Here is an 11188-nt window from a genome sequence, read left to right as displayed (position 1 = left end):
CAATACGGCCACATTACCATAACGCTTGTTACGAATCCCTTTTGCCCCGACTATCTAGGGGGGGGATGGTAATGAGACCCGTAACATAACTCATGCAAATTATAATAGTGACAAAGTAAAAGTGTGAACGAAATAACCACGACAACTGAAATTTACCGTCAAACTCAAGGTTTATTTATAAACACACGGTAATGGGGGGAGCAGGAAAAGGGGCTGAGCTGGACCCAAGGAAAGAAACAATAAGTATTCAAAACACCCCTAAGCTAGACTAGCCCATTTTAACAACAGCTAACTAACTAACCAAAAATACAGTGGGTGGTCCGCCCAGTTCTAACTAGTGTATTTAACAAAGTCTACCTACGGGTAGTGTATGCCCATGGGCGACTTGTCTTGGTTTCCCCTTTTCCCACCAGCAACAAACAAACACCATAACCAAAAACAATACTCACAGGTGATGACAAAGTGATATGGAGGTGCTCAAACAAAAGCGAGGTTAATACACAAAGAGAGTGAAACAGAGAGATTGAGCTCTAGAGCAAACAACTGATGGGGTTTTTAAACCAAGAGAAAGGAACTGTGATAGGGTAGGAAACAGGAGGAGGTGTGTCTTCTGATTGATGATTGATTGTTGACTGATTGGGGAGTGATGATTTTCACCTGTGAGGGGAGAAGGAGAGAAAACAACACAGGATACACACACACACAGGATACCCACAGGATACTTGTATCCGTAACAACGCTGTTTATATAATAGCCTCAAGTATGAGGTTTACATCTAATTGTTGTATAAGATGAATGAGTGAGGATGATACTGTTTGTAAAATTGTGTAATGTGATTTTGGACTGTTTAATGAAGGAAACTCCAATTCCCTAAAAAGTTTCACTAAGTCCTTGGCAAGCCCCCAGGGGTACAGACAGGACCGGGCGTCATGAGACAGCCCTTTTCGATGTTCCGAATAAAAACCCCACTTTGAGAATTTCTCAACAGACCAATTACGAGAGGACAAAGGTTGCAGACCAGACTGCTAAATCTTTTAACCATCCCACGTGGTTAAACTCTCAGACTATCGATACCGACAGAATAAGAACAAGTCTTTGATATTAATTACTAGTCTGCAGCTAGGAATTCGGTATCATTGAACGCGAAGACCGACAACCACTGAAACATCTATCCATAACGACATGAATGAATGTCACTCTGAACTGTCCATTCTAACCACGACAGAGAGGGCGGACAAACTCTCCAACAGAAACAAACTTTTCAACAGAGACCCCGACGACACACTGAGCGTAAATATATATATTGATTGCAATTGTTCCAGAATGAGTGAGGGTTCATGTGCAAAGGATTAGCATTTCAATTGTTATAATTATCAACTGTGTTGTCTTATCTCTGTCGACCCCCACTTCCCTTTTGTACACCAAGCCGCCATGCCGGTTTAGCCCACTAGGGCACATTCCCGTATCATTTCTTGTAACCATATTTACATTGTTTGTTTGTGTGTGCACTTCTGTGATTGTTTAGTTAGTTAATAAATAAATTATTTAAGATAATTGATGTATGGATGACTCATAGTGTCACGCCCTGGCCTTAGTATTCTGTGTTTTCGTTAGGATTTTGGTGAGGCCAGAGTGTGACATGGGGATTTATGTGGTTTGTTTTGTCTGGGGTTGTTTGTAGTTATGGGATTGTGGTTAGAGTAGTACTCTAGGTAAGTCTATGGTTGCCTAGGGTGGTTCTCAATCAGAGGCAGGAGTTTATCGTTGTCTCTGATTGGGAACCATGTTTAGGCAGCGATATTCTTTAGGTCTCTTGTGGGTGATTGTTCCTGTCTTTGTGGCACCATTTAGGACTGGGTTTTTTTTTTCTTTTTCTCACGTTTCTTGTTTTGTAGATTGTTGTACTTTCATCTTTATTAAAGATGTACAAAACTAACCACGCTGCATTTTGGTCCGCCTCTCTTTTCCCAGAAGAAAACTGTTACACATAGTGAAGACTGGGTTTGTGCAGATAACCAGCAATTTACGACGTTTGGAATGAGACTTAACGTGAGGTAAAATAATTAATTCATTAATTCAGAAGACTATTGATCAGAAATGAAAATATTTGAAAAGTTAAATTAGGACAATTCTAACTATGTAATCTGAATATTTTCCTTGGTGTCCCGATTTCCTAGTTAATTACAGTTACATGATTAATCAATTTAATCACGTAATACTAATTACAGAGAATCTTTAATTAACTAAAAGTCTTCATTTAATGATAAAGACACAACAGGGGGTTACAGGCACAAAGCAACGAAAGTAACAAAAGTCTAAGTAAATATATATATATATATATATATATATAATTGGTGGGGCTTTGGCTGCGAGTAATCTTTACAGTCTAGTGTATTTTTCCAGGCCTCAATTGCTACAAGGTCTCACATCAGAATTAGATGTTCATCCATGTTTCTTAAACATAAAATGTTGTTCCAAACATCACATTTCGAAGTGTTTAAGGTTAAGTTTAGGCATTAACTCTGAATGGTTAAGGTAAAGGTTTAGCATAGGCTTAAAACAAAACAAATATTCCTATCACTGGATATGAACATGCAACCTTTGGAATCAGATGCGTATGCCCATTCACCATCCCCATCCACAATGCTCTAGCAAAACTGAAATCTACTTGAAGATAACGCTCACTTTTGCCCCTAATGGTCGGTTGCCACATCTCCCGGTGTCGAATGCTGACTTGTATCACTGGTGACCTGGCTGCTCAATTGTTCCTTGACTGACACCATTCATTCTCACTGTAGATAATTCTAATGTTATAACTTGTAATAGTAACTGAATCCACAGGTTAAATGGGAGAGAGTGACCTGGTCGTCATTTTAGAGTCAAAAAATAATTCAGTAGTGCTGGCTGCCAGCAGTAACCTTCTCTGATTGATTGAGACATTCAAGGGGTTAAGTAACATAATAGGTGCAAACAAATAATAATTAATTTGCAAAAAGAAAGCCACAAGAAAGCCACGCATTTCAATGCATTCCACCGAAATCAGATATGATATATAGACATTTTAAGTTGGACACCTACTACAAATCTAATTGAATTTAGTCATGTAACGAAGATGCAGCGAGTCAGGAAGCAGGGGGTGAGTTTAATAAGAACAAACATAGCGTTGATACAGGAACAAGAGTCGCGCCTAAACACAACACAGAAACAATACTGCCTAATGGATGACAACAACGGAGTGCTAGATAAAGGGGGATTAATCAGGGAGGTGATGAAGTTCAGGTGTGCCTAATGATGAGGCGCAGGTGTTCGTAATGATGGGTTGCCAGGACCGGTGGTTAGTAGACCGGCGACTTCGAGCTCTGGAGAGAGGGAGGGAGCGTGAGTAGACGTGAAACATCAACTACAGTAGAATATCTGAAGTGGAATAAAATGAAGAGTTTATTTCTAAAACACTATATTTTTCACATTTGTGCTTTTTCATTAGAAAGTATTTCTTATGGGTACCTTCGTGTGTGTGAAATATTACTGTTCTCAGATATTTTATTCATAGATTTTTAGATGTGTATTATAATGTGTTTAGCAAAATGCTACATGTCCATTATTTAACTGGAATGGAATGTTTGTATACTGTATATTTGACTGTGATATGTAGTTGTCTTACCTAGTTATCTTAAGATCAAATCACTAACTGTAAGTCACTGGATAAGAGCATCTGTTAAACGACTGTCGAATGTAAATGTCTTACATACAGATCTCATATTACTGTACTGATTCACAACAAAAAAATTAGTAATTTGTTTTGTTACATTTGACTGTATAAAACCTAGCAGTACTACCAATTTCTCTGAGTGAGGCGTTTTGCAAAAAAAACCAACATGGTTATTTGTCTCTCTGAAATCCTGTGTTGCTCAGTTGGTAGAGAATGGTGCTAGCAGGGTCATGGGTTCAATTCCCACAAGGAACCAGTATGAAAAAAAGTATGAAAATGTAAGGACGCTCTGGATGACAACGTCTGCTAAATAACTATAATGTAAATGAAACCATCAATGTAATATATTTCAAACAAATACTTGTCTATTGAACAACCCCATGCATTGATTAGATAGTGAAAAAACAATAATCTCTGAGAATTTCTGGAAACAATAGAACACTATGAAAAATCTGGGAAATCAAGCCTGGTATTCATAGCTGACTTTGAAAAGGCTTTTAATAAAGTACGACTGGAATTTATACATAAATGCCTGGAATATTTCAATCTCTTATACAATGGGTTAAAGTTATGTATAGTAACCCAAGGTGTAAAATAGTCAAAAATGGCTATTTCTCAGAAAGTTTTAAACTGTCACGAGGAGAGAAACAAGGTTGTCCACTATCCGCATATCTATTCATTATGGCCATTGAAATGTTAGCTATTGAAACCAGATCCAACAATAATATCAAGGGGCTAAAAATCCAGGGCTCAAAATCAAAGGTATGCTGATAATGTTTTATTTTACATCCACAATTTGGATCCCTCCATAGTCTCATAGTGAATCTAACCTCTCTGGATTAGAACCAAATAATAACACATGTAGTACATTATGTATTGGGTCACAAAAAATACAACTTTTACATTACTGTGTAGTTTACCAACACAGTGATCCGATGGTGAAGTGAACATACTCGGTATTCATATCACGAAAGAAATAAATTCTCACTACAATACATTTTTATAGAAAGTTAGCAAATATAGATAAACTCTTGCTACCATGGAAAGGAAAAAACCTGTCTATTTGTGAAAAATTCACCCTGATTAACTCTTTAGTCATATCCCAGTTTACCAATTTGCTTATGGCCCTGCCTACACCTAATGACCTGTTTTTTAAATTATATGAGGAAAATATTTTAAATTGTATTTGGCATGGGACACCAGACATTTTTTTTACAGGTAAGGAATTAGAATTTGGAGGGGAATAATTATTAAATATTAAAGTGTTAGACCTCTCACTAAAGACTTCTGTCATGACTTCTGCCGAAGTTGGTCCCTCTCCTTGTTCAGGCGGCGTACAGTGGTCGACGTCACCGGCTTTCTAGTCACCACCGATCCATGTTTCATTTTCATTTTGTTTTGTCTTCATCATACACACCTGGTTTCCATTCCATTAATTATGTTCCTTATTTAACCCTCTGACTTCCCTCTCTGTTTGTGCGTAATTGTTTGTCATGTGGGTTCGTGTTAGTGCTCTGGATTATTGTGTTTTTCCTTGTTGGAACTTTACTTATATTTTGAGTACATTTTGGACTATTACTCATATCTGTGTCCTGCGCCTGACTCCAATGAAGGCTGGACTTTCCAGCCTTCATTGGGGTGGCTATGTGATGTAAGCCGACACCAGAGTCAATTGTTACTACAGGTCATAAACTCACTTACATGGGCTGAAGAGACTGAGATTCAGAAGCAAATATACATTGATTAAACAATTAACATATACAGTTCCCTAATTTACCTTTATTGTAATGCATGATGACTTGTGTTTAGTAAAACGAACTGTGTAAATGTCTAGTAGATGGCTGCTATTGCCTTACCTATGTGTTGTTAAAAAGCCAATCTAATGACTTGTTAGGCTATATTGCACATTGCCCAGTGTCTAAATGTTCCCCTGAATCCCCCTTCCATAGTTGGCATAGTGGCTATGAAATCAAATCAAAGTTTATTTGTCACGTGTGCCAAATACAACAGGTGTAGGTAGACCTTACAGTGAAATGTTTACTTACAGGCCCTAACCAACAGTGCAATTTTTTAAGTAAAACATAGGTATTAGGTGAACAATAGATAAGTAAAGAAATAAAAAAACAACACTAAAAAGAGAGGATATATACAGGCACCGGTTAGTCGGGCTAATTGAGGTAGTATGTACATGTAGGTATGGTTAAAGTGACTATGCATATATGATTAACAGAGAGTAGCAGGAGCGTAAAAGAGAGGTTAGGGGGGGGCGGAACAATGCAAATAGTCCAGGTAGCCATTTGATTACCTGTTCAGGAGTCTTATGGCTTGGGGGTAAAAGCTTTTGAGAAGGCCTTTGGTCCAAGACTTGGCACTCCGGTACCATGCGGTAGAAGAGAGAACAGTCTATGACTGGGGTGTCTGGGGTTTGACAACTTTTAGGGCCTTCCTCTGACATCGCCTGGTGTAGAGGTCCTGGATGGCAGACAGCTTAGCCCCAGTCATGTACTGGGCCGTACACACTACCCTCTGTACTGCCTGTATATTGTATATACATAGTGTCTGTATATTGTATATTTCATACAATATACCGTCAAAATATTAGGCCTAACTGGCAGTAGTAACCTACATGATTTGTGTCAGTAAGTGTGTGTCTTTCTCTATTTTCTTCCTACCTCGACTGCACCACAGCAAATGATCTGTCATTTCTCAGAGACACAGGCCTCGGACCAGCAGAACCAGAACTTTTAGGAAATAAGTAGATTAATTTCACACATTTCGCAACATCGGCCTCAAGAGCCCTTTTTTGGCACCCTCATTACGTTTTCGGTTTTGACTGAGTGACTGACAGTCAGAGCAGGTCTCACTCTCTTTGATGATGAAAGTTGGACTTTGAATGTCAACCACTGGTCAGCCAAATGCTCAATATTGATTATGACAACAGAGAAACAGCACAAAGGTCATAAAAAAACTTGCTCATGGGCCACCAGCCATGTCTGTGTTTGCGAGCAGGTCATCTTTTCTCAGACTTAGTCATACAGCACAAAGTCAATTTGCCACGTGTTCTCATCAAACATTTTAGACATAAGCTCTGTTGCAACAAAGATCCACCAAAAGCCAATATTTCACACAAAAATAAATAAAACCCCACATTTACTCAAAACAAACAACAAAGTCCCCTTGAACATAAAGTCCTCCAAGACCTGTTAGCAGCTCTCCCACATGGTGTCCTGGAGCCTGTTACAGTTTACAGCTTCCCCCAGATTACCGTGTTAACTCCTCGCTCCATGTGTCTCTCCTCAGGCAGGTGGTAGCTGGTCCACTCCAGGAGTCTGAGGTGTGGGAAGTTCCTCCACCCCCTTAGGACATCGAGGGGGCCACCGGCGTATGCAGTCCGATCCATACTGGACTTGACGTGTCAGGCGAGGGGCTTTCAGTACCTCGTGGAGTGGGAGCGTGTAAGGTCCGGAGGAGAGATGCTGGGTGAGACAGCACAACCCCTGTCCCAGCCTCGGACGCATCCACCTCAACTATGAACGCTAAAGAGGGATCAGGATGAGCCAGCACGGGAGCCGAGGTAAACAGAGCCTTCAGTTGACTAAAAGCCCTGTCCGCCTCAGCGAACTCTTGAGCACTCCTCATCCCCTGTCTTAAATGGAACAATCGTTCCCCTGCCTCTCTCCCTTCAGGTGGGTGATTGAAACTGCCCGGAAGTGGCAGGTGAAATCTACGTAATTGTCCAACAGCCTACAGGGGCATTCTTGAATTTTCCCCATCCCCTGCTTCCTCTTCACCTGGTCAACCTAGGGCAGGGGTACTCAACTACTATTTGAGAAAGTCCAGTGACACAAATTTCCAAGGTGGCAAAGGTCCAGAAAGATATAATCCTTTACTGGCGCTGTGGTACAGCATAGTAACAAACATAGTCGTCATAGAGAATAAAGTAGACGGCACAGTTTGATTGATGGCCCTATGTCCACCCCCAAAAACCAGCCGTTAACGCCCATGTCAGAAGAGTCTGAAACGCAATTGTCTAATAAATCAGGATGGAGACGGTATTGATAGAAGTGTTCGGGTTGTGTACTGAAATAAATTCAACAATACAGAGATTCGACAGTTTTTCAATTTCACATGGGTGAATCAGAATCTTGACCATGCTGTGTTTTACGCAATGATATTGGATACCATAGGCATTACCCCCTGTAGTGCCTTGTGGTCGGAGGCCGAGCAGTTGTCATACCAGGCAGTGATGCAACTAGTCAGGCAGGATGCTCTCGATGGTGGTGGGGGGGGGGGGGGGGGGAACAATGCAGATAGTATGGATAGCCATTTGAATAGCTGTTCAGGAGTCTTTTGACTTGGGGGAAGAAGATGTAAAGAAGTCTTTTGGACCTAGACCTGGCGCTCCAGTACCGCTTGCCGTGCGGTAGCAGAGAGAACAGTCTATCACTAGGGTGGCTGGAGTCTTTGACAATTCTTAGGGCCTTTCTCTGACACCGCTTAGTATAGAGGTCCTGGATGGAGGGAAGCTTGGCCCCAGTGATGTAGTGGGGCGTAAGCACTACTCTCTGTAGTGCCTTGCAGTCAGAGGTCGAGCAGTTGCCATACCAGGCAGTGATGGTGCAGCTGTAGTACTTTTCAGTCTCCTGACGAGAATGGGCTTTGTCATGCCCTCTTCACAACTGTCTTTGTGTGTTTGGACCATGATAGTTTGTTGGTGATGTGGACACCAAGGATCTAGAAACTCTCAACCTGGTCCACTACAGCCCAGCTGATGAGAATGGGGACGTGCTTGGCCCTCTTTTTCCTGTCATCCACAATCATCTCCTTTGTCTTGATCACGTTGAGGGAGAGGTTGTTATCCTGGCACCGCACGTTCAGGTCTCTGACCTCCTCCCTATAGGCTGTCTCATCATTGTTGGAGATCAGGCCTACCACTGTTGTGTCATCGGCAAATTTAATGATGGTGTTGGAGTTGTTCCTGGTCATGCAGTCATGGGTGAACAGGGAGTAAAGGAGGGGACAGAGCACGCACCCCAGAGGGGCACCCGTGTTGAGGATCAGCGTGGCTGATGTTTGGGTACCTACCCTTACCTCCTGGGGTCGGCCCATTAGGAAGTCCAGGATCCTTAGCTGAGTGATGAGCTCCGAGGGCACTATGGTGTTGAACGCTAAGCTGTAATCAATGAATAGCATTCTCACGTAGATGTTCCTTTTGTCCAGGTGGGAAAGGGCAGTGTGGAGTGCAATAGAGATTGCATCATCTGTAGATCTGTTGGAGCGGTATGTACATTGGAATGGGTCTAGGGTTTCTAGGATAATGGTGTTGATGTGAGCCATGACCAGCCTTTCAAAGCACTTCATGGCTACAGACGTGAGTGCTACGGGTCGGTAGTCATTTAGGCAGGTTACCTTAGTGTTCGTGGGCACAGGGACTATGGTGGTCAGCTTGAAACATGTTGGTATTACAGACTCAGGCAGGGACAGGTTGAAAATGTCTGTGAAGACACTTGCCAGTTGGCCAGCGCATGTTCGGAGTACACGTCCTGGTAATGTTGACCTGTTTAAAGGTGAAATCGGCTACGAACAGCGGGATCACACAGTCGTCCGGAACAGTTGATGCTCTCATGCATGCTTCAGTGTTGCTTGCCTCGAAGCATGCCTAGAAGTTAATTAGCTTGTCTGTTTGGCTCGTGTCACTATGCAGCTCACGGCTGTGCTTCCCTTTGTACGATGTCATCGATGGACTTATTGATGAAGTCAGTGACTGGTGTACTCCTCAATGCCATTGGAAGAATCCTGGATCCTGTGCTAGCAAAACAGTCTTGGAGCTTAGCATCTGCGATATCTGACCACTTCTTTATTGATCAAGTCACTAGTGCTTCCTGCTTTTGTTTTTGCTCGTAAGCAGGAATCAGGAGGATAGAATTATGGTCAGATTTGCCCAATGGAGGGCGAGGGAGAGCTTTGTACGCGTCTTCGTGTGTGGAGTAAAGGTGGTCTTGAGTTTTTTTTCATTCCTCTGGTTGCACATTTAACATGCTGGTAGAAATGAGGTTTCTTGCATTAAAGTCCCCGGCCACTAGGAGTGCCGCTTCTGGATGAGCATTTTCCTGTTTGCTTATGGCCTTATACAGCTCATTGAGTGTGATCTTAGTGCCAGCATCGGTTTGTGGTGGTAAATAAACAGTTATGAAACATATAGATGAAAACAATCTTGGTTAATAGTGTGGTCTACAGCTTATCATGAGATACTCAACCTCAGGCGAGCAAAACCTTGAGACTTCCTTAATATTAGATTTCGTGCACCAGCTGTTGTTTACAAATATACACAGACCGCCACACCTTGTCTTACCGGAGGTTGCTGTTCTATCTTGCTGATGCAACTTAAACCCCGCCAGCTGTATGTTATCCATGTCGTCGTTCAGCCGCGACTGTGAAACATAAGATATTACAGTTTTTAATGTCCTGTTGGTAGGATATTTGTGATCGTAGCTTGTCTATTTTGTTATCCAATGATTGTACGTTGGCTAATAGGCCTGATGGTTGAGGCAGATTACCTACTCGCCGTCGGATCCTTACAAGGAACCCCGACCTACGTCCCCAATATCTCCATCTCTTTCTAATGCGAATCACATCCGACTTTGTCCAGTGCGAGGTGAGTAATTGCTGTCCTGATATCCAGAAGCTCTTTTTGGTCATAAGAGACTGTGGCAGAAACATTATGTACAAAATAAGTTACAAATAACGTGAAAAAATACACACAATAGCACAATTGGTTAAGAGCCTGTAAAACGGCAGCCATCTCCTCCGGCACCATTCTACAGTGCCTTGCGAAAGTATTCGGCCCCCTTGAACTTTGCAACCTTTTGCCACATTTCAGGCTTCAAACATAAAGATATACAACTGTATTTTTTTGTGAAGAATCAACAACAAGTGGGACACAATCATGAAGTGGAACGACATTTACTGGATATTTCAAACTTTTTTAACAAATCAAAAACTGAAAAATTGGGCGTGCAAAATTATTCAGCTCCCTTAAGTTAATACTTTGTAGCGCCACCTTTTGCTGCGATTACAGCTGTAAGTCGCTTGGGGTATGTCTCTATCAGTTTTGCACATCGAGAGACTCCCTCCTTGCAAAACAGCTCGAGCTCAGTGAGGTTGGATGGAGAGCATTTGTGAACAGCAGTTTTCAGTTCTTTCCACAGATTCTCGATTGGATTCAGGTCTGGACTTTGACTTGGCCATTCTAACACCTGGATATGTTTATTTTTGAACCATTCCATTGTAGATTTTGCTTTATGTTTTGGATCATTGTCTTGTTGGAAGACAAATCTCCGTCCCAGTCTCAGGTCTTTTGCAGACTCCATCAGGTTTTCTTCCAGAATGGTCCTGTATTTGGCTCGATGCTGCCACCACCATGTTTGACAGTGGGGATGGTGTGTTCAGGGTGATGAGCTGTGTTGCTTTTACGCCAAA

General features: G+C 41.9%; 1 protein-coding gene and 1 long non-coding RNA gene across 42 annotated transcripts in view; one reads left to right on the top strand and one right to left on the bottom strand.

Annotated features, from left to right (window-relative positions):
• Window positions 1–151: 151 nt before the first annotated feature.
• On the bottom strand, window positions 152–7356 carry LOC149985050 (uncharacterized). Its single transcript, XR_016485960.1, has 2 exons — window positions 6015–7356; window positions 152–3359 (listed from the first exon to the last, which is right to left on the bottom strand). It is a non-coding gene; the product is annotated as an uncharacterized LOC149985050 (long non-coding RNA).
• LOC100136303 (FBPL4) overlaps window positions 6848–11188 on the top strand; it is a 26158-nt gene continuing 21817 nt past the window's right edge. For 10 of the 41 annotated variants that reach the window (XM_090185236.1, XM_090185216.1, XM_090185201.1 and 7 more), the window contains exon 1: window positions 6879–7283. In XM_090185236.1, the coding sequence (XP_090041362.1) occupies window positions 7262–7283 (22 nt within the window). In that variant the 5' untranslated portion in view covers window positions 6879–7261. 41 annotated transcript variants of the gene reach the window in all.

Source organism: Oncorhynchus mykiss, chromosome 2 (assembly GCF_057628025.1).
Source record: "Oncorhynchus mykiss isolate SJ-2025 chromosome 2, ASM5762802v1, whole genome shotgun sequence".
NCBI classification, from domain to species: Eukaryota; Metazoa; Chordata; class Actinopteri; order Salmoniformes; family Salmonidae; genus Oncorhynchus; species Oncorhynchus mykiss.
The sequence above is the reverse complement of the archived record's forward strand: the minus strand, read 5'-3'. Positions and strand labels throughout refer to the sequence as shown.